Here is a 23,711-nt window from a genome sequence, read left to right as displayed (position 1 = left end):
CCCTCTGATTACAATGAAGAGCAAGATGTGTCGCTCTGTTCTGGACCAGCTGCAGCTTAACTAGGTCTTTCTTTGCAGCACTTCACAACATGGCTGGACACTAATCAAGATAAGATAAAACTAGAGCCTGCAGGACTTGCTTAGTGGAGTGTGGTGTCAAAAAAGCAGAACATCTCTTTATTACAGACAGACCTCTCCCCATCTTTACAACCACTCAATCTACAGTATACAGCAACACCTCCCCCATAAACATTCCTGTCTCTTCTATAGATGTTATAACCTTGTATTGCTACTGCTGTAGCAAAGTAATTATCTAGGTGAGATTCAGAAATGGCTAATGTATTAATGTTATCTTATGTTAGCAAGTTGTAGATTTCATTGACCTTATTTCCAAGGCTACATATATTAATATGGGCTATTTTCAACCCTTTCCTGGGCAGCTTCTCAGAGACAGACATATATGCGTTCAGCAGTCCATTAATCAGTTGGTGTGTGTGTGATGCGGGGGTTAAAGCTACAAACCCATAGGCAGTTGTTCCAAACCTTTTTTGGTTACTGTACCACCAACTGAATTTGTCTGTGCATTTTACCAGTAGGCATATAAACTCATGTCTTCTCAAGTACCCCTGTGGATATGCCCGGCACCCTCAGTGGTCTGCGTACCCCTGGTTGGGAACTACTGGTGTAATGAATTCACACTCCAGTACAGTAGGCAGAAACACTGGACGAGATAAGAGAAATATATTAAAAGGGGGAGCCTCACACTCCAGTACAGTAGGCAGAAACACTGGACGAGATAAGAGAAATAGATTAAATGGGGGGCCTCACACTCCAGTACAGTAGGTGGTGGTATATCCACCTTTCAGTTGGTTGCAATTCGACAATACACAGTTAAAGAAGAAGAAGTGGTTAGCAAGAGAAAGATATCTGGCTATCGTTGGACATATCGGTAACACTTGAAGTTGATCAATCATGTCAGTGAAATCGTGTTGTATTTACAGTACGGGAGTGATTTCTATTCTAACTTTAATAGCAGGCATAGTTCTGGTGCTTTCGCAGGTGTTTCAAAATATCCTCAACGCGAAGATAAAAAAGGTAACGTTAATGCTAGCCAGCGGCAAGCTAGTTAGCAGGCCAACTTGGTTGTCCAACCAACTAACTAAACAGAGGCTAATTGTATTTTAATTTTAACGTCCAGTAATCTAATCTAATGCAGCTAACAGTACCGTAGTTTGGCAGTTTAAGCTTGCTTGCTATTTAACTCGTTGTAGCCTACTAACGTTAAAATACTGTAACGACCCTGGGTAACCCTGGGTCGTTACAATACTTTGTTTACCATAAGCTTAGGCCGATTGTTTTTTTTTGTGTTGTTGTTTTTTAGTCACTGTGAACGTAACAAGCTATTATTTTTGTCTGAATTGGATGCATTGACATAAATATCCAGTCAAAATATGAATGTTGTTTCAATATACAGTACCAGTCAACATTTTGGACACACCTACTCCAGGGTTTTCCCTTTATTTGTACTATTTTCTACATTGTAGAATAATAGTGAAGACATCAAAACTATGAAATAACACATATGGAATCAAGAAGTAACCAACAAAGTGTTAAAAAAAAATCTAAATATATTTAATATCTGAGATTCTTCACAGTAGCCACCCTTTGTCTTGAGGACAGCTTTGCACACCAATGGCATTCTCTCAACCAGCTTCATGAGCCAGTCACCTGGAATGAATTTCTTTACGCCTTAATGTGTTTGAGCCAATCAGTTGTTGTGACAAGGTAGCAGTGGTATACAGAAGATGGCTCTATTTGGTAAAATACCAAGTTCATATTATGTCAAGAACAGCTCAAATAAACAGAGAGAAACGACAGTCCATCATTACTTTAAGACATGAAGGTCAGGCAATACGGAACATTTCAATAACTTTGAAAGTTTCTTCAATTGCAGTTGCAAAAACCATAAAGCGCTATGATGACACTGTCTCTCATGAGGACCGCCAGAGGAATGGAAGACCCAGAGTTAACTCTGCTGCAGATTATAAATTCATTAGAGTTACCAGACTCAGAAATTGCAGCCCAAATAAATGCTTTAGAGTTCAAGTAACAGACATCTCAACATCAACTGTTCAGAGGAGACTGTGAATCAGGCCTTCATGGTCAAATTGCTGCAAAGAAACCACTACTAAAGGACACCAATAAGAAGAGACTTGTGTGGGCAAAGAAACACAAGCAACGGACATTAGATTGGTGGAAATGTTGTCCTTTGCTCTGGAGCCCAAATTGGAGATTTTTGGATCCAACTGCTAGGTGAACGGATGATCTCTGCATATGTGGTTCTCACCGTGAAGCATGGAGGAGGAGATGTGATGGTGTGGGGGTGCTTTGCTGGTGACACTGATTAGTTTAGAATTCAATTCACACAGCATTCTGCAGTGATACGCCATCCTGTCTGGTTTGGGCTTAGTGGGACAATCACTTGTTTTTCAACAGGACAATGACCCAACACACCTCCAGGCTGTGTAAGGGCTATTTGACCGAGAAAGAGAGTAATGGAGTGCTGCATCAGATGACCTGGGCTCCACAATCATCCGATCTCAACCTAAATGAGATGGTTTGGGGTGAGTTGGACCGCAAAGTGAAGGAAAAGCAGCCAACAAGTGCTCAGCATATGTGGGAACTCCTTTAAAACTGTTGTAAAAGCAGAAACACTGGACGAGGTGAAGCTGGTTGAGAAAATACCAAGAATGTGAAAAGCTGTCATCAAGGCAAAGTGTGGTAACTTTGAAGAATCTGAAATATAAAATATATTTTGATTTAACGCTTTATTTTAGAAAAACATTTCTTTGGTTACTACATGATTCCATATGTATTATTTCATAGTCTTCACTATTATTTTACATTGTAGAAAATAGTAAAAAATAAAGAAAAACCCTTAAATGAGTAGGTGTCCAAGCTTTTGACTGGTACTGTATGCTATGTTGTAGTTAGGCGGACAAACAAATGTTTTAAGTTGACTACTACTACTGTTCACGGTAGCTACCTGGTTCAATCATCTGTCATGGGATTCAAGCTTTCATATTGGCTTTTGTGGTCACAAGTACTTGATCTAGCTATGTGTTTACTAACCAGTGCACGTTGCACCCTTCAGGAGAATGTGCTCAGGAATGGCACACATGCATTTGATGTGTGGGAAAACCCACCTCCTCCAGTCTACATGCAGTTCTACTTCTTTAATGTGACCAACCCGGCAGAGGTACTGAAGGGAGAGCGGCCTGCTGTTCTCGAGGTCGGACCTTACACGTACAGGTGAGATGTGGAGCAATTCATCGACAACGAGGAAAACTGTCACAGGCTATTAGATGAGATGCAATCGGAGGAAAAGATGACCACATCCTAAGCCATTTAAAAAATACAAAAAATCTGTTCTGACAGTTGTCATGTGATAGTTGTGTGATAGTCCTTGTCAATAAATAGGAAGGAACTCAGCTGATGTTGCCGTAACTGGTGACATCATGTCATGTCCTAACTTAACAGGATCAGGGGGTTTTGTTCTAAATGTGTTCCTCTGTGAATGAACCCAGCTTCGGATAGGAGGCTTTGTTGGCCTCTCTCTTGGCAGCATTGAACCCTAGCCCCGATAAGACGGTTATTACTGAGGCGATCGAGTCAGCACTAGGCCTTGGTCTCTATGGCTGTGTTTACACAGGCAGCCCAATTCTGATCTATTACCCTGTTATTTGTCTTTTTGACCAGTCAGATTAGATCTTTTGCCAACAACTGGCATGATAACACAAACAGATCTAGGACCAGGCTAATGTTTCCTTACACTTTTATCGTAACATCTTATCTGGCTTGCCCTCACCAGACATATCTTTGTCTTCAGCACATTCTTCACGGCTCTTGCCATCACTCACTGTGTTTTGTAATGTTTCCTTGCTCAGGGAGTTTCGTCCAATGGAGCGAGTGAATTTCCTGGAGAATGGAACCAAAGTGTCAGCTGTCAACACTAAGACCTATGTGTTTCAGTCTGACATGTCCAAAGGACCAGAGAGTGACCTGATCAGAACAGTCAACATCCCAGCTATGGTAGGCTACAACACAAACACACTTCCCTAGTCAGAAAAATCAAGGCCCTGGCTGTGGTAAGGTTAGCTATAATAAATCAAACTGCCTCTTTTGTGTATGGAACTTAGAGAGAGTGTTCTGATTGAAGAGAGTTGTAGCAGAGGCACCACGACGAGATTTACATAGTACAGTATATTCATCAACGTTTCAATTTACATTAGCAACGGAATGTCATGCGCTGAGAGAGGGTTCGTGGGCTTAGCTCAAATTTACCGTAAATATTCCAACGGAATGTCATGCGCTGAGAGAGGGTTCGTGGGCTTAGCTCATATTTACCGTAAATATTCCAACGGAATGTCATGCGCTGAGAGAGGGTTCGTGGGCTTAGCTCAAATTTACCGTAAATATTCCAACGGAATGTCATGCGCTGAGAGAGGGTTCGTGGGCTTAGCTCAAATTTACCGTAAATATTCCAACGGAATGTCATGCGCTGAGAGAGGGTTTGTGGGCTTAGCTCAAATTTACCGTAAATATTCCAACGGAATGTCATGCGCTGAGAGAGGGTTCGTGGGCTTAGCTCAAACTTACCGTAAAGATTCCAGTGTAGCCAGTAAAGCTCTCTGCAATGTCTCTCTGCAATGTCTACGCAAACGGATCCGCAACAGCTCGGACGGCGCTCCGTTTTCGTAGCTCTCTACGTAGTTCTACATACTTTTTTTGTGGCTTAATTTGTTTGGAACATGATACAAAGGGAGCTCCATTTGCGTAGACTGTGAAATCACTACGGAGAGCCCTTAAACATGCTTTTAACAAACTATTCAACTATGCAGCAAATATTCATCCTAACCATATTACACTTTTGAATAATGCAACGATTCACAGGCATGTGCAGATAATTAAAGGGTTTATTTTCTCGTCTGTACATTTCAGCTTCAGTATAAAAGCACAGAGCTAGCTAAAACTAACACGCTTCATCAAGTAACGTTAGTGATTTTTATTTATTTATTTTTGCAATTCGTTCCAATTATTGGCAGCAGAGAACTGGAAGGAAAGGTGGCCAAAGAAGGTGTTGGCTTTGCGGATGACCAGTGAAAGATACCTGCTGGAGCAGGTGCTACGGGTGGGTGTTGCTATGGTGACCAGTGAGCTGAGATAAGGCGGAGCTTTACTGAGCAAAGACTTATAGATGACCTGGAGCCAGTGGGTTTGGTGACGGCGATGTCATTTACAAAATTCAAAGTCTAGGATCGGTAGGATTGGTAGGAGCCAAGGATTGGAAGGAGCAGTCCAGAGTAGTGATGCTAGGCGGGCGGGCGGGTGCGGGCAGCGATCGGTTGAAGAGCATGCAGGATTTTGAGTCACGGAGTTGGTAGGTGTTCAGACTTCAAGTTGAAGTTTTATTGTCACATGCAGAAGTACAGTGAAATGCTTAACTTGCCTGTGCTACCCAGTAATCAATATAAGCATAGTATAACCAGGGCTCTAAAGATCGACAAAGTATTTCGCTGTGCGACCAGGAATTTTATTTTGGGAGCACTTGTCGATTTATGACAAAAATCTTCCAGATCATAATTGTTGTAATGATAAGGCTTCGTTGTTTTAGAGTGCCCCAGAGAAACAAGCGAGTGCATATTAGTTATCGTCATGGTTGCACCATGACCACAGCGAAAACGTCTTCCTTCATTCATTCATGCATTTATCTGCCGAAAAAGCAGAAAAAAATCATTTAATTTTAATTTTACCCCGTTTTCTCCCCAATTTCGTGGTATCCAATTGTTAGTACTTACTATCTTGTCTCATCGCTACAACTCCCGTACGGGCTCGGGAGAGACGAAGGTTGAAAGTCATGCGTCCTCCGATACACAACCCAACCAAGCCGCACTGCTTCTTAACACAGCGCGCATCCAACCCGGAAGCCAGCCGCACCAATGTGTCGGAGGAAACACCGTGCACCTGGCAACCTTGGTTAGCGCGCACTGCGCCCGGCCCGCCACAGGAGTCGCTGGTGCGTGATGAGACAAGGATATCCCTACCGGCCAATTCCTCCCTAACCCGGACAAAGCTATGCCAATTGTGCGTCGCCCCACGGACCTCCCGGTCGCGGCCGGTTACGACAGAGCCTGGGCACGAACCCAGAGTCTCTGGTGGCACAGCTGACTAAAACGTGTTTTTTAACCACTCCACAAATTTCTTGTTAAAACTATAGTTTTGGCAAGTCGGTTAGGACATCTACTTTGTGCATGACAGAAGTAATTTTTCCAGCAATTGTGTACAGACAGATTATTTCACATATAATTCACTGTATCACAATTCCAGTGGGTCAGAAGTTTACATACACTAAGTTGACTGTGCCTTTAAACAGCTTGAAAAGTCCAGAAAATGTCATGGCTTTAGAAGCTTCTGATAGGCTAATTGACATAATTTGACTCAATTGGAGGTGTACCTGTTGATGTGTTTCAAGGCCTACCTTCAAACTCAGTGCCTCTTTGCTTGACATCATGGGAAAACCAAAATAAATCAGCCAAGACCTCCACAAGTCTGGTTCATCCTTGTCAGCAATTTCCAAACGCCTGAAGGTACCATGTTCATCTGTACAAACAATAGTACGCAAGTATAAACACCATGGGACCACGCAGCTGTCATACAGCTCAGGAAGGAGACACTTTCTGTCTCCAAGAGATGAACATACTTTGGTGCGAGAAGTGCAAATCAATCCCTGAACAACAGCAAAGGACCTTGTGAAGATGTTGGAGGAAACGGGTACAAAAGTATCTATATCCACAGTAAAACAAGTCCTATATCAACATAACCTGAAATGCCGCTCAGCAAGGAAGAAGAAACTGCTCCAAAACTGCCATAAAAAAGCCAGACTACTTTTTGCAACTGCACATGGGGACAAAGATCGTACTTTTTGGAGAAATGTCCTCTGGTCTGATGAAACAAAAATAGAACTGTTTGGCCATAATGACCTTCGTTATGTTTGGAGGAAACAACATCTCAAGACCTTAGTCAGGAAGTTAAAGCTTGGTCGCAAATGGTTCTTCCAAATGGACAATGACCCAAAGCATACTTCCAAAGTTGTGACAAAATGGCTTAAGGACAACAAAGTCAAGGTAGTGGAGTGACCATCACAAAGCCCTGACCTCAGTCCTATAGAAAATTTGTGGGCAAAACTGAAAAAGTGTGTGCGAGCATGGAGGCCTACAAACCTGACTCACGTACACCAGCTCTGTCAGGAGGGATGGGCCAAAGTTCACCCAACTTATTGTTGGAAGCTTGTGGAAGGCTACCCAAAACGTTTGACCCAAGTTAAACAATTTAAAGGCGATGCTACCAAATACTAATTGAGTCTATGTAAACTTCTGACTCACTGGGAATGTGAAAGAAAGAAAAGTTGAAATAATTCATTCTTTACTGTTATTCTGACATTTCACATTCTGAAAATAAAGTGATGATCCTAACTTACCTAAGGCAGGGAATTTTTACTAGAATTAAATGTCAGCAATTGTGAAAAACTGAGTTAGCTAAGGTGTATGTAAACTTCCGACTTCAACTGTACATCAAATCAAATCAAATGTATTTATAAAGCCCTTCGTACATCAGCTGATATCTCAAAGTGCTGTACAGAAACCCAGCCTAAAACCCCAAACAGCAAACAATGCAGGTGTAAAAGCATACAGGGCTCCAGAGTGGCGCAGCGGTCTAAGGCACTGTATCTCAGTGCAAGAGGCGTCACTACAGTCCCTGGTTCGATTCCAGGCTGTATCACATCCGGTCGTGATTGGGAGTCCCATAGGGCGGTGCACAATTGGCCCAGCATCATCCGGGTTAGCTTGTGAATGATGAATCATTCTGTTCGGACTATTTTCTTTCTCTCTCTGTTCCCAGACGGTGATGGAAAAATTCAAGGATACGTCAGTTATTGCCAATATCATCTCATCTTACATGAAGTCGGTGAATGAAGGCCTGTTCACTACACACACTGTGGGAGAACTGCTTTGGGGCTATGAGGATGGCCTTCTCAAAGCTCTGAAAGTAGTGGACCCTACATTAGATGATGTGTTTGGACTCTTCTACAAGGTTTGATTCTCACTCACTACTCAATATGGACTGTATGATTGGTTGTAATATGTTGATTGATGTTAGATATTTGTAATTGTGCGTTTTTTAAAAAGTGGTTGGTTATTTAAGTGCTGTGGTAATGTTTTGTAAATAGTCACTTCCATAAATCAAGTATAGAATTAGTTCTATGAAAGCCTTGTCATGTAAATGTCTATAGAAAACATTGTTTCAGAGTCAACACACTGTTTTACATGTCAACGATTTTTGAGTCTCTAGATCAGTATTCTGTTTTTATGAACTCACGAAGGAGGTGGGCGTTTCATGGTGGTTCTGTTTTTGTATTTCAGCAAAATGCTACAGATGACGGAGAGTATGTGTTTCTGACTGGTCAGCAGAGTTATAAGGACTTTGCCGTTATAGATCAGTGGAAAGGTCGAAGGTAAGCCTTCTATAGAACATTCCACACCGTACTATGTTATAAACATATAAATACGAAAGTATTCGGCCTCCTATTGTCAAGGATGACCATAAACACAAACTCATTTCATCTGTAATCTAATTGTTCAGTTTGTGTACAGACCCCTTGACTTTTTCCACATTTTGTTACGTTACAGCCTTATTCTAAAATGGATTAAATATGATTCCCCCCCCCCCCCCTCAACAATCTACACACACTATCCCATAATGACAGCACAAACAGGTTTTGGGATTTTTAAAAACAAAAAACGGATACCTTATTAAATAGCCACCTGTTAAATAGCCATCACTAGCACAGAGTGGCTGCTGCCTAAACATACACTACTGGTCAAAAGTTTTAGAACACCTACTCATTCAAGTGTTTCTTTTTTTACTATTTTCTACTTTGTAGAATAATATTGAAGACATCAAAACTATGAAATAACACATGGAATCATGTAGTAACCAAAAAAGTGTTAAACAAATCCAAATATATTTGAGATTCTTCAAATAGCCAGCCTTTGCCTTGATGACAGCTTTGCACACTCTTGGTATTCTCTCAACCAGCTTGACCTGGAATGCTTTTCCAACTGTCTTGAAGGACTTCCCACATATGCTGTGCACTTCTTGGCTGCTTTTCCTTCACTCTTTTGGTACAACTGATCCCAAACCATCTCGATTTGGTTGAGGTCGGGGGATTGTGGATGCCAGGTCATCTGATGCAGCACTCCATCACTCTCCTTATTGGTCAAATAGTCCTTACACAGCCTGGAGGTGTGTTGGGTCATTGTCCTGTTGAACAACAAATTATAGTCCCACTAAGCCCAAACCAGATGGGATGGCATATTACTGCAGAATGCTGTGGTAATCATGTTGGTTAAGTGTGCCATGAATTGTAAATCATTCACCGACGGCGTCACCAGCAAACCACCCACACACCATAACACCACCACTTCCATGCTTCACAGTGGGAAATACACATGCGGAGATCATCCGCTCACCCACACCCTCACAAATACATGGCATTTGGGACCAAAAATCTCCAATTTGCTCTGGAGTCCAAACGACAGATTTCCACTGGTCTGATGTCCATTGCTCGTGTTTCTTGGCCCAAGCAAGTCTCTTCTTATTGGTGTCCTTTTAGTAGTGGTTTCTTTGCAGCAAATTGACCATGAAGGCCTGATTCACACAGTCTCCTCTGAACAGTTGATGTTGAGATGTCTTTTACTTGAACTCTAAAGCATTTATTTGGGCTGTAATTTCTGAGGCTGGTAACTCTAAAGAACGTATCCTCTGCAGCAGCGATAACTCTGGGTCTTCCATTCCTCTGGCGGTCCTCATGAAAGCCAGTTTCATCATAGCGATTGATGGGTTTTGCGACTGCAATTGAAGAAACTTTAAAAGTTCTTGAATTTTTCCGGATTGACTGACCTTCATGTCTTAAAGTTATGATGGACTGTCGTTTCTCTTTACTTATTTGAGCTGTTCTTGACATAATATGGACTTAGCTCTATTTGGTAAAATACCAGATTCTGTATACCACCCCTACCTTGTCACCACACAACTGATTGGCTCAAACACATTAAGTAGTAAAGAAATTACACAAATTAAGGTTAGTGCTGTCTAGGTTAGTGATGTCTAGGTTAGTGCTGTCTAGTTTAGTGATGTCTAGGTTAGTGCTGTCTAGGTTAGTGCTGTCTAGGTTAGTGATGTCTAGGTTAGTGATGTCTAGGTTAGTGATGTCTAGGTTAGTGATGTCTACACACAGGCTACTGTCTAGGTTAGTGATGTCTAGGTTAGTGATGTCTAGGTTAGTGATGTCTAGGTTAGTGCTGTCTAGGTTAGTGATGTCTAGGTTAGTGATGTCTAGGTTAGTGATGTCTAGGTTAGTGATGTCTAGGTTAGTGATGTCTACACACAGGCTACTGTCTATGTTAGTGATGTCTAGGTTAGTGATGTCTAGGTTAGTGATGTCTAGGTTAGTGATGTCTAGGTTAGTGATGTCTAGGTTAGTGATGTCTAGGTTAGTGCTGTCTAGGTTAGTGCTGTCTACACACAGAGGAGTTACTCATTCGGCGCATCTCATTATGAATGAAGACAGGGTGCCGAACTTAAATCAAAAGGAATATTTAGTCTCTAGTGTATTGTACCGCACCTGTTATCCACAGCTTCTGAGGTTGCCGTGGAGATTGGCTGAGTGCACTGTAATTAACTAATAACTGTCATTTTAGATGGCCGTTTCTTAGCCTCGTTAAACCTGATCTCACGTTTTTTTGTTTTTACTTCGGGTGAAACAATGTGAGTGTTCTGGTCAGTGTGGTTTCGCAAGGCTAAATGTGAGTGTTCTGGTCAGTGTGGTTTCTCAAGGCTAAATCTGATCTAGATTTCACAGAAGCCGAATACAGTCAGAATCCATTTGGAGTGATAACCCGTGATAACGATGTGTTCTCTCTGCGTGCAGCTCTCTGACTTGGTGGACCACAGATGAGTGTAACATGATCAATGGGACCAATGGGGCCTCCTTTCATCCAATCGTCACCAAGAACGAGACCCTCTACATGTTTTCCTCTGATCTCTGCAGGTTGGTTTTGGGTCTGAACTCTCATGTCTCCTGTCACGGGTGCTTCCTCTACGTTTACATTATTTTCAGAGTTTGTCATCACAAGTTACTATTATTCAGCCTGTTTGCTAATTAAATACATTGAACTAAAATGCATGAGTTGAGTATAGGCCTGTTACGGGGGTTTGTATTACCGCCACACCGGCGGTCACGTGTCATGGCCGCAGTCAATTTCCACGTGACCGTTTTAGTAACTAGACTTCTCCAAGCTCTGATGCTGCTGATGGTCATTAGTAGTCTACCAAACTAGCAAAGTCAGCACTCTATTGTCCCTCTAATCACTCGGACAGCTCATGTTGCGCAACATTTCTATAGGCTATGCAATTGAGTGAGAATCCAGTTTTGATGGCCTCTATTAAAAAGAAGAGGCTCCTATCAGCTTTCTATAGGCTAGGCCGACTATTTCTATTTCTCAACTTTCCTAATATTTAGCACATTGCTTCTCTTTACAACAGGAGTATAGCCTACCTGACTGGCATTAAAATTAACCACGGGCTATTTAAGTGCATAGATGACATGTATTTTTTGCCCCTGTTTCGAGAAAGGTGCATGATAATGGTCCATTCCAAATCAATACAAATTCACACATATAGTAGTATATGTACAGACAAGATGAAATCAAGAATCGTAGGGTGGGTGACAATATTAGCCTATCACTTGTGAATGATATATTATCGCTTTTGAACGATGCCCAGCTTGTGTGCAGTAAGGCAGGAAACGGCGCATGCCGGTTCCTCTAACATCAATATGCGCCCCGGAATTCAATAAGGTTGTGCACAGTTGCGTCTCCGACATGTCTGTCTTCACTTGTAGCCTGTGAGAAAGACCTGATCACTTGAAGGCTAATATGAGTTCCTGAGAGAGCCATGTGAGGTGAGATGTCCGCCGGAGCACGCAGTCCCGTGTGTCTCAGTTGGTAGAGCATGGCACTTGCAACGCCAGTGTTGTGGGTTCAATTCCCACGGGGGACCAGTGCGAAAACAAATATGAATATGAAGTCTAGTGGTTAGAGCGTAGAGGCGGCGGGTAGTCTAGTGGTTAGAGTGTAGAGGCGGCGGGTAGTCTAGTGGTTAGAGTGTAGAGGCGGCAGGTAGTCTAGTGGTTAGAGCGTAGAGGCGGCAGGTAGTCTAGTGGTTAGAGCGTTGGACTAGTAACTGAAAGGTTGCTAGATCGAATCCCCGAGCTGTCAAGGTAAAAATCTGTCCTTCTGCCCCTGAACAAGGCACTGTTCCTCGGTAGGCCGTCATTGACGATAAGAATTAACTGACTTGCCTGGTAAAATATCTATTTTTTAAATCAAGTTCTGGTTTCACAGGACAGTCTGTACAGAGTTGTCCCAACAAAGTTACTTCTCTCAATAGCTTTCATGTTTCAGAATGCTTTTAATGAGGTTTACATTCCACTAACACTCCTACAAAATCTTGCATGAGTTGGCTAGCTTGCTACTCCATGTGTTTGTAAACATTTATGTATCTCCTCTTTCACAGTAGATTAATCTGTTCTCTGTTCATTGTCCTCTTTGTCAGATCTATCTATGCCATCTATGAGGAGGAGAGCAGTGTGATGGGTGTCCCAGGCTACAGGTTCTCTCCACCCAGCAAGGTATTTGCCAACACAACAGAGAACGCTGGTTTCTGTTCCCCACCAGGGAACTGTCTGGGCTCTGGCGTGCTCCAAGTCAGTGCCTGCAAACAAGGTAATAATATACAATGTCTTTTCTGTGCCACTTGGCACTCAATTTTATACATTGAGTGCATATGTTTTTTATGTGATCCCTACAGGGGGTTGAACCCACAACCTTGTCGGTACTAGTCAATGCCACACTCTTATCAATTGAGCCACTCCTAGTCAGGACTGTAACCATATGGATTCAAAACAGCATCTGTCTGAGGTCCATTATTAATTAACCCAATGAGGTGGGGGAAAAAACGTCATCTCAATGTTGTGTCATATTTCCCATCCTAGATGCTCCGATCGTCATGTCCTCTCCACACTTCTACCAGGCAGATGAGAAGTTTGTCAAAGACATCTTCGGGATGAAACCAAACAAGGAGCAACACGAAACCATCATAGATATCAACCCGGTATGTAAACTGAACAAAAATATAAATGCAACATGTCACAATTTTTTAAAAGATTTTTTACTGAGTTACAGTTCATATAAGGAAATCAGTCAATTTAAATAATTGTGTTAGGTCCTAATCTATGGATTATCACATGAATGGGAATACAGATATGCATCTGTTGGTCACAGATACCTTTAAAAATAATACAAAATAAAAAAGTAGTGGTGTGGATCAGAAAACCAGTCAGTATCTGGTGTGACCACCATTTTGCTTCATGCAGCGTGAAACATCTCCTTCACACAGAGTTGATCAGGCTGTTGATTGTGGCCTGTGGAATGTTGTCCCACTCCTCTTCAGTGGCTGTGCAAAGTTGCTGGATATTGACGAGAACTGGAACACGCTGTCGTACACGTCGATCCAGAGCATCCCAAACATGCTCAATGGGTGACATGTCTGGTGAGTATTCAGGCCATTGGAGAACTGGGACATTTTCCGCTTCCAGGAATTGTGTACAGATCCTTACAACAGGGCTGTGCATTATCAGGCTGAAACATGAGGTGGCGGATGAATGGCACGACAATGGGCCTCAGGATCTCGTCACGGTATCTCTGTGCATTGAAAGTGCCATTGTGTTTGTTGTCTGTAGCTTATGCCTGCCCCATACCATAACCCCACCACCACCATGGGGCCCTCTGTTCACAACGTTGACATCAGTAAACACCATACCATAACCCCACCTCCACCATGGGGCCCTCTGTCCATACCATAACCCCACCACCACCATGGGGCCCTCTGTTCACAACGTTGACATCGGCAAACCGCTCGCCCACACGTCTGTCATCTGCCCGTACAGTTGAAACCTGGATTCATCCGTGAAGAGCACAGTTCTCCAGCGTGCCAGTGGCCAAAGGAATGTGAGCATTTGACCACTGAAGTCGGTTAAGACACCAGTGAGGACGACGAGCACACAGATGAGCTTCCCTGAGACGTTTTCTGTGCAGAAATTCATGTCCGGATGGCTGGACTCAGACAATTCCGTTGGAGAAGAAGCCGGATGTGGGGAGGACCTGGGCTGACGTGGTTACACGTGATCTGTGTGTGAGGCCAGTTGGATGTGCTGCCACATTGTCTAAAATAATCTTGGATGCGGCTTATGGTAGAGAAATGAACGTTCTCTGGCAACAGCTCTGGTGGACATTCCTGCAGTCTGCATACCATTTGCACACTCCCTCAAAACTTGAGACATCTGTGGCATTGCGTTGTGACACAACTGCACATTTTAGTGGCCTTTTATTGTCCCCGGCGCAAGGTGCACCTGTGTAATGCTGTTTAATCACCTTCATATGCCATACCTGTCAGGTGGATGGATTATCTTGGCAAAGGACAAATACTCACGAACAGGGATGTAAACACATTTGTGCACAGAATTTGATAGAAATAAGCTTTTTGTGCCTATGGAACATTTCTGGGATCTTTTATTTCAGCTCATGGAACATGGGACCAACACTTTACATATTGCGTTTTATATTTTTGTTTTGTGTATAACCTTTTGCCAAAAGTACCTTACCTCTGGCATCTGCATGTTTTCAGTTTGACCACTAGAGGGAACACTATTACCACTTCAGTAGAACACGTCATAATTTTCAGAGCATTTTATTCTGGGTGATACAAGGATCATTTTTATTTTATTTTTTACTACAGAAGGATAATCTCACTAATTCACACAAAGTGGACACACACATATACTATGATGCTCAGGAGACAAATTACAGTAACTACCTAAATCTAGCCAGTAAGAAAAGCTTGGTTTTTCATTGCAAAATGTTTTGCAACGGTGTGCCCTAATGAACACGACCCAGTGCTCTTCCTGAGCCAAGACCAGTCAGAGGCAGTGTGTATAAAGTCCTTCCTGTTGATAAGCTGTTGTTTATAGAGCTGTTTGTGGTGCAGTTGGAGTGGCTTAGTACCAGGCGTAGAGACACTAAAGATAAGAGACTAGGGTTGTGTCCCAAAATGGCACCATATTCCCTATATAGTGCACTACTTTAGACCAGAGCCCTATGGAACCCTATTCCATATATAGTGCACTACTTTAGACCAGAGCCCTATCAAACCCTATTCCCTATATAGTGCACTACTTTAGACCAGAGCCCTATGAAACCCTATTCCCTATATATTGCACTACTTTAGACCAGAGCCCTATGGAACCCTATTCCCTATATAGTGCACTACTTTAGACCAGAGCCCTATGGAACCCTATTCCCTATATAGTGCACTACTTTAGACCAGAGCCCTATCAAACCCTATTCCCTATATATTGCACTACTTTAGACCGGAGCCCTATGGAACCCTATTCCCTATATAGTGCACTACTTTAGACCAGAGCCCTATCAAACCCTATTCCCTATATAGTGCACTACTTTAGACCAGAGCCCTATCAAACCCTATTCCCTATATATTGCACTACTTTAGACCAGTGCTCTGCAGGGCAGACTACAGTTAGAGCTGGGTGGGTGTTGTTGGTTTCTTGTAATGTTCTGCTTGTGTCAGAAATGACACCCTGTGTGTGTGTGTGTGTGTGTGTGTGTGTGTGTGTGTGTGTGTGTGTGTGTGTGTGTGTGTGTGTACTACCTTTAAACAGAGCCCTATGTTTCTGGGAAACAGGCCCATAATGTATAAACACATTTTTGCCTAATATATCTTGTTTTAAAATAATATGTTTTATATATAACTAGGCAAGCCAGTTAAGAACTTTCTTATTTACAATGACGGTCTACACCGGTCAAACCCGGACGACGTTGGGCCAATTGTACGCCGCCCTATGGGACTCCCAATCACGGGCGGTTGTGATACAGCCCGGTATCAAATCAGGGTCTATAATGACGCCTCTAGCACTGAGATGCAGTGCCTTAGACCGCTGCGCCACTCAGGAGCCCAGATGAATACTAATACTAATCAGTGATTATTGTCTGAGTGGGTAGAGACCTGTGGATGGGCATAAAACATTTTGCCAGCTTGAGTTACCTGATTTGGAAGAGTTCCGTGTATATTTCTGTGTGTTTCCGAGCCTCTGTTATGGACTTAGGAACTGTGAAGAGACCCCTGGTGGAATGTCTTGTGGAGGGTATGTAGCTATATGTTAGCTGTTTGAACAGACAGTTCTGTGCTTTCAACACGTCAATACCTCTCACAAAGACAAATAGTGTTGCAGTCAATCTGTCCTCTACTTTGAGCCAGGAGAGATTAACACAGGAGGAAACGTCCTCTCACTGTTAACTGTGTTTATTTTCAGCAAACTTAACATGGGTGAATATTTGTATGAACATAACAAGATTCAACAACTGAGGCACAAACTGAACAACTTCCACAGACATGTGACTAACGGAAATGGAATAATGTGTCCCTGAACAAAGGGGGTGGTCAAAATCAAAAGTAACAGTCAGTATCTGGTGTGGCCACCAGCTGCATTAAGTACTGCAGAGCATCTCCTCCTCATGGACTGCACCAAATTTGCCAGTTCTTGCTGTGAGATGTTACCCACTCTTCCATCAAGGCACCTGCAAGTTACTGGACATTTCTGCGGGAAATGGCCCTAGCCCTCACCCTCCGATCCAACAGGTCCCAGACGTGCTCAATGGGATTGAGATCCGGGCTCTTCGCTGGCCATGGCAGAACATAGACATTCCTGTCTTGCAGGAAATCACGCACAGAACGAGCAGTATGGCTGGTGGCATCGTCATGCTGGAGGGTCATGTCAGGATGAGCCTGCAGGAAGGGTACCACATGAGGGAGGAGGATGTCGTCCCTGTAACGCACAGCATTGAGATTGACAGCAAGCTCAGTCCGATGATGCTATGACACACCGCCCCAGACCATGACGGACCCTCCACCTCCAGATCGATTCCGCTCCAGAGTACAGGCCTCGGTGTAACGCTCATTCCTTCGACAATAAATGCGAATCCAACCATCACCCCTGGTGAGACAAAACCGCGTCTCATCAGTGAAGAGCACTTTTTGCCAGTCCTGTCTGGTCCAGCGACGGTGGGTTTGTGCCCATAGGTGACGTTGTTGCCGGTGATGTCTGGTGAGGACCTACCTTACAACAGGCCTACAAGCCCTCAGTCCAGCCTCTCTCAGCCTATTGCGGACAGTCTGAGCATTGATGGAGGGATTGCGCGTTCCTGGTGTAACTCGGGCAGTTGTTGTTGCCATCCTGTACCTGTCCCGCATTTGTGAATTTCGGGTGTACTGATCCTGTGCAGGTGTTGTTACACGTGGTCTGCCACTGCAAAGACGATCAGCTGTCCGCCCTGTCTCCCTGTAGTGCTGTCTTAGGCGTCTTACAGTACAGACATAGCAATTTATTGTCCTGGCCACATCTGCAGTCCTCATGCCTCCTTGCAGCATGCCTAAGGCACGTTCACGCAGATGAGCAGGGACTGAGCATCTTTCTTTTGGTGTTTTTCAGTAGAAAGGCCTCTTTAGTGTCCTAAGTTTTCACAACTGTGACCCTAATTGCCTACCGTCTGTAAGCTGTTAGTGTCTTAACGACCCTTCCACAGGTGCATGTTCATTAATTGTTTATGGTTCATTGAACAAGCATGGGGAAACAGTGTTTAAACCCTTTACAATGAAGATCTGTGAAGTTATTTGGATTTTTTTTCGAATTATCTTTGAAAGACAGGGTCCTGAAAAAAGGGGATGTTTCTTTTGTTTCTGAGTTTATATGTTATTGATATTAGCCCTCCTTGTATATTTAATGACCAGCCGTACTGCTCTGTTCTGGGCCAACTGGAATTTGTTGTGTATTTCCCTCTTTGCTGCCCTTGACCATATAACTGGGCAGTAGTCCAGGTGTGATAAAACTAGGGCCTGTAGGACTTGTTTAGTTGATTGTGATGTCGAGAAAGCAGAGCAGCGCTTTATCACGGTCGGACTTATCCCCATCTTAGCAGGTCGGACCTATCCCCATCTTAGCAGGTCGGGCCTATCCCCATCTTAGCAGGTCGGGCCTATCCCCATCTTAGCAGGTCGGGCCTATCCCCATCTTAGCAGGTCGGGCCTATCCCCATCTTAGCAGGTCGGGCCTATCCCCATCTTAGCAGGTCGGGCCTATCCCCATCTTAGCAGGTCGGGCCTATCCCCATCTTAGCAGGTCGGGCCTATCCCCATCTTAGCAGGTCGGACCTATCCCCATCTTAGCAGGTCGGGCCTATCCCCATCTTAGCAGGTCGGACCTATCCCCATCTTAGCAGGTCGGACCTATCCCCATCTTAGCAGGTCGGACCTATCCCCATCTTAGCAGGTCGGACCTATCCCCATCTTAGCAGGTCGGGCCTATCCCCATCTTAGCAGGTCGGGCCTATCCCCATCTTAGCAGGTCGGACCTATCCCCTTCTTAGCAGCCGTTGCGTCATGTTTTGACCATGTCAGTTTCCAATCTAGGTTTACCAAGTTTAGTCTCTTAACTGCCACATTATTCATTACCAGATTTAGATGGGGTTTAGTGAGTGATTTTATTTTTCTCGCAAATATAATGCTTATAGTTTTGAAATACACTACATGACCAAAAGTATTTGGACACCAGCTCGTTGAACATCTCATTCCAAAATCATGGGCATTAATATGGAGTTGGTCCCCCCTTTGCTGCTATAACAGCCTCCACTCTTCTGGGAAGGCTTTCCACTAGATGTTGGAACATTGCTGCAAGGACTTGCTTCCATTCAGACACGAGCATAAAGTGAGGTCGGGCACTGATGTTGGGCGATTAGGCCTGGCTTGCAGTCGGTGTTCCAATTAATCCCAAAGGTGTTTGATGGGGTTGAGGTCAGGACTCTGTGCAGGCCAGTCAAGTTCTTCCACACCGATCTGGACAAACCATTTCTGCATGGACCTCGCTTTGTGCACTGGGGCAATGCCATGCTAAATCAGGAAAGGGTCTATTGCCACAAAGTTGGAAGCACGGAATCGTCTTGAATGTAATTTTACCGTTTCTTCTTTGGTTTATTCACACAAGTTCTCAATTTACAGTATGTTTGCCAGGAGTCTGTGCATCCAGACATATTTGTCATTCCTTTTTCCTCGTCCCTCGTCATAAATCCACAGGGATTTAGCAGTTCTAACAGACAGTTTCTTAACAGGTGCATGCTTATCAATAACTGGAAGAAGAATGTGCCATATGATTGCTCCTCACATGAATCACTACAGAACCTCTGGAATGATCTCTTACACTATATTAGGCCCAACCTTTGGAACTTTGGATTTCATACATATTGCTACCATGTTATGACCACTAGATCCGATGGGTGTGGATACTGCTTTAGAGGACATTTCTGCAGCGTTAGTAAAGATGTGATCAATACATGTGGATGATTTCATTCATGTGCTGTTTGTAAATCCCCTGGTAGGTTGACTGACAACCTGAACCAGGGGATTTCAAACTGAACTGGTTACAGTTTGAAGCTTCTTGATTGGACAGCGTGATGAAAACCAGTCAATATTTAGGTCACCCAGAAAATATACCTCTGTTGACATCACATACATTATCGAGCGTCTCACACACATTATTCAGATACTGACCGTTCGCGTTCAGTGGTCTAATAGAATAGGCAACCTGAGAAGTAGTATTAATTCATAACCCTGATTTGTTTCCACAGCTTACAGGCATCGTACTTCAGGCTGCTAAGAGACTTCAAGTGAATGTGTTCGTGGAGAAGATTCCTGTGTTTAGGTAAGCAAAGACTATCTCAAACCAAACCATTCCCTAACGGTTATATCTTCACATTTTACTCACGGCAGGGTAGCCTAGTGGTTAGAGCGTTGGACTAGTAACCGGAAGGTTTCAAGTTCAAATCCCCGAGTTGACAAGGTACAAATCTGTCGTTCTGCCCCTGAACAGGCAGTTAACCCACTGTTCCTAGGCCGTCATTGAAAATAAGAATTTGTTCTTAACTGACTTGCCTAGTTAAATAAAGGTAAAATAAAAAAATAAAAATAAAACACACTTTAATTTGAACAGGTACAATGTACACCAAAATCATAAGTCTCAGTACACTCGGTACACTTGGTAAAATATCTTTGTACCATATTTAGCCAACAGCTAATTTCCCAGGCAGGTGAACATACACAATACATTTGTAAAGTATTCAGACCCCTTGATTCTTTTCCCACATTTTGTTACGTTGCAGCCTTATTCTAAAATTGATTAAATAGTCCCCCCCCCCCCCCTAATCAATCTACACACAATACCCCATGATGACATCACAATACCCCATGATGACAAAGCAAAAACAGATTTGTATGAATGTATAATAGTTTGAAATGCACCAGTTAAGATTTTAATTTTGATTTCAACGTGAGCATAGACTCTCGTTCAGGGATCTACTAGATTCAGCAGCGGAACTATTTTTCTTGGGGGGGGGGGGGTCTGAACATAATTACAAATCATTTGTAAACAGCAAATTTACCGCAAGAAGCCCAAACGGATATATTTGACTAAAACACAATGTCAAACCTTGCTTACCTTTTTGTATACGATCACACACAGTATATCTCTCTCTGTCTCTCATGTGTGGGATTACTTTGGAACAGATTTCCAAAATGTAAAATCATTTGGAGCTGCTTTTATATCCAACAAATATATATATATTTTTTTAAGATATAGATTTTGTTAAATAAAATCACCCGCGGGTCGCTAGTTGGGGAATCCGGATGTAGTTGTTTTAACAGAATAGCTGAGCTCAGATTTACTCAAAAGGGCATAGGCCCTCAATGCAGTGTAGGCATAGGCTATAGGACTAGAGTTTTTTAAATATTTTCTTTAACTTTTTAAAAATGTATTCAATGGGGTTCACAGTGAGGACGGAACACCCCCTAGAAGCCTGCTATCTCCTTTCTCAGTGTTCTGTGATCCCTCCTGTTTCTCAGATATAATCGCCTGTAAGATATGATAAACACTTTAATGACATGGTCCGCTACTTTCGCAACTAAGTTTTATTGTTATAATATATATATATATATATATATTCTTTTTTTAAATTAAACCTCCTGCGTTTGGCCATATGTGTCTGTGTATTTCGCACGTGCGTAATCTATGAGCAGAATTACTGGCATGCCTCGATTAGCCACAAAATCCCTATTTTGAAAGAGCCTGTTTTCTTGAAGATGTGTCGTACCATTTTCTCTACAGCCCCCTAGTAATCTTGAGTTCTAGCCAATGAACTTCAGTCCCTCTAATTTGAGTGACAGCAAAAGGCCTGGCCAGCGTTATCCAATGAGGTTACAGGGCAGGCCCAACAGAGGGGGACCGCTTTTTGCTACTTTCAGAACTACTGGCTGAAAAGTATACAAAAGTAGCAGAGATTCTCTTTAAATATAAAGTTTTCCTAATCTATTTCTCAGCTTTAAAAAAAATAAAATGTTTGTTTATTTTTTATAAATCTTTGTGGAGAGAGAAGTGAAACTTGTATGTCAGACGTCCTCATCTGCTGTGGCCCAATTTAGTGATCAGTTACACTGTTTAAACACACTAGTTAGCTAGTTACAGCAGATCCTGTGTGTGAACAAGCATTGTGTGTATGTGTGCGAGCAGTGTGGTGTGTGTCCTTGCCAAGTGCAGTTACTGCAACAGATGGACTTTTGACAGAGGAGAGGGGGAGGAAGTAAATATATCCCACTAAATATATCCCAGATTACAGAACAGTGTTGGAAACTAATGACTCCAGCCCCCCCAATGTACAAGAAACAACATGTAGGATATTATAAATGCCATATTAGTAGAGGAACAAAATGACCCCAATTTGACCCCAGAAAGACCTCAAAGGAACCTGCAAGTAAGCATTCCATTGGACGATGTATACCATGTTTATCCTGTACTTACTTGAATTGAACCTTGAGCATTACTGGGAGGTCTGTGGTTGACATTGCACTAAGGGGATGTGAGTAAACCAAATTGCCTCCTTAGTCATTTGGCGTTTTCACTGAGTGTGAGCTAACAACCCCACCCACCTATTGACTCTATAGATAAGTCATGTATGCATACCAGAAAGCATACCCAACATTTAACAAGGTATGGGGTCAGAATGCAGACCCTGGCTGAGTGGTACTTTTTTTTCAAGCCTTTTAGATGTAGCCTAAAATATTTCACACGTACCATATTTATATACATGTGTGAATTGGAAATGTGTTATATATATATATATATATATATATACACCAAGTCCCCGTGAAACACCCTCGGAGAGTGGGGTCACGGCCAGGGTCAGTCATTATCAACGGCGACCGTTGAGCAGTTCCTTACTTGACAGATTTCTCATCTTGTCGGCTCTGGGGTTTTGAATTCGCCACCTTTCAGTTTACTGGCTCAACACTCTAATCGCTAGGCCTCCCGGCAGGATGCTCACACAAGCTTCCTGTAGGTAGTCTCTTCCGACCAGTCTGACCTGTTTTTTTTTAAATAAAAAAACTAAATTACCAATCAATTAAAGTGATTTTCTCCAACCACAATAACAATGCCGACAGTCATCAGACTACAACGTATAGCCTTTAGTAGAGACGGACTGTGCCAACACTTCCTGAAGAATTGTTAATTACGCTGTTATCATTACTCCATTGGTGACCTTCGGTCAGTCAAAACTCATCAACATCTGACATGGTCACCAGGGTGTGAACAAAAGTATGTAAGTCTGAAGTGCACTCTGACTCTGCCCTGTACACCCGTACAGGTGCTCTTTCCTCACATCATTGATTGTGATGAGGATTTGATATGCACGTACTGGTTGTATCATCGTGTGGATCCTTGTTAGCTCTGATGGTCCATCAGACCTGGGTTCAATTACATTAAAAAAAATAAAAATAATAATAATCTTTTAACCCTAACCCTACGATATTACCGGCATAATACACAAGGGGGTGCTAAAATCATAAGAAAAGCCCACTGGGCCTCTATTACCACAATTAGCACAAACTAATAATAGCGCTACTAGGTGTTTTCTTCTTCTCTCTTCTTCTCCGCGTACACATGCTGCTCTTCCTTCAGAAAATCATGCATCACAACTTTGTTCATTTGCACAATTTACCTTGTTCTCTTTCACTTGTAAATGTCCACGGCCCAACATTTAGTAGTAAGTTGCATATGTGTAGTTTCATCACCTCGTGTGCTGCACCACAGAGACTCTCCGATAGATATAGAACTCTATGGATTCACCAGCTCCCTCTTTCTACTGTTGTACTATTTACTAACTAACACGTGACTGGCTCAACTTTACTGGGGGGGAACTATGGTAAGCTTCATAATGTGACTGGCTCAACTTTACTGGGGGGACTATGGTAAGCTTCATAATGTGACTGGCTCAACTTTACTGGGGGGGGAACTATGGTAAGCTTCATAATGTGACTGGCTCAACTTTACTGGGGGGAACTATGGTAAGCTTCATAAT

The 23,711-nt window shown here is 42.9% G+C and overlaps 1 protein-coding gene across 1 annotated transcript in view; it reads left to right on the top strand.

The window, feature by feature from the left end:
* The first annotated feature begins 878 nt into the window (after positions 1 to 878).
* scarb2c (scavenger receptor class B, member 2c) overlaps positions 879 to 23,711 on the top strand; it is a 37,378-nt gene continuing 14,545 nt past the window's right edge. Inside the window, exons 1-9 of the mRNA XM_029651906.2 lie at positions 879 to 1,095; positions 3,155 to 3,312; positions 3,948 to 4,092; positions 7,960 to 8,151; positions 8,481 to 8,572; positions 11,051 to 11,170; positions 12,736 to 12,905; positions 13,175 to 13,293; positions 19,932 to 20,005. Coding sequence (XP_029507766.2) covers positions 973 to 1,095; positions 3,155 to 3,312; positions 3,948 to 4,092; positions 7,960 to 8,151; positions 8,481 to 8,572; positions 11,051 to 11,170; positions 12,736 to 12,905; positions 13,175 to 13,293; positions 19,932 to 20,005 — 1,193 coding nt within the window. The 5' untranslated portion in view covers positions 879 to 972. The remainder of the gene's footprint in view (positions 1,096 to 3,154; positions 3,313 to 3,947; positions 4,093 to 7,959; positions 8,152 to 8,480; positions 8,573 to 11,050; positions 11,171 to 12,735; positions 12,906 to 13,174; positions 13,294 to 19,931; positions 20,006 to 23,711) is intronic.

This window comes from Oncorhynchus nerka, linkage group LG22 (assembly GCF_034236695.1).
Source record: "Oncorhynchus nerka isolate Pitt River linkage group LG22, Oner_Uvic_2.0, whole genome shotgun sequence".
NCBI lineage: Eukaryota > Metazoa > Chordata > Actinopteri > Salmoniformes > Salmonidae > Oncorhynchus > Oncorhynchus nerka.
Note: the sequence above shows the minus strand (reverse complement) of the source record. Positions and strands in the feature narration are given on the sequence as shown.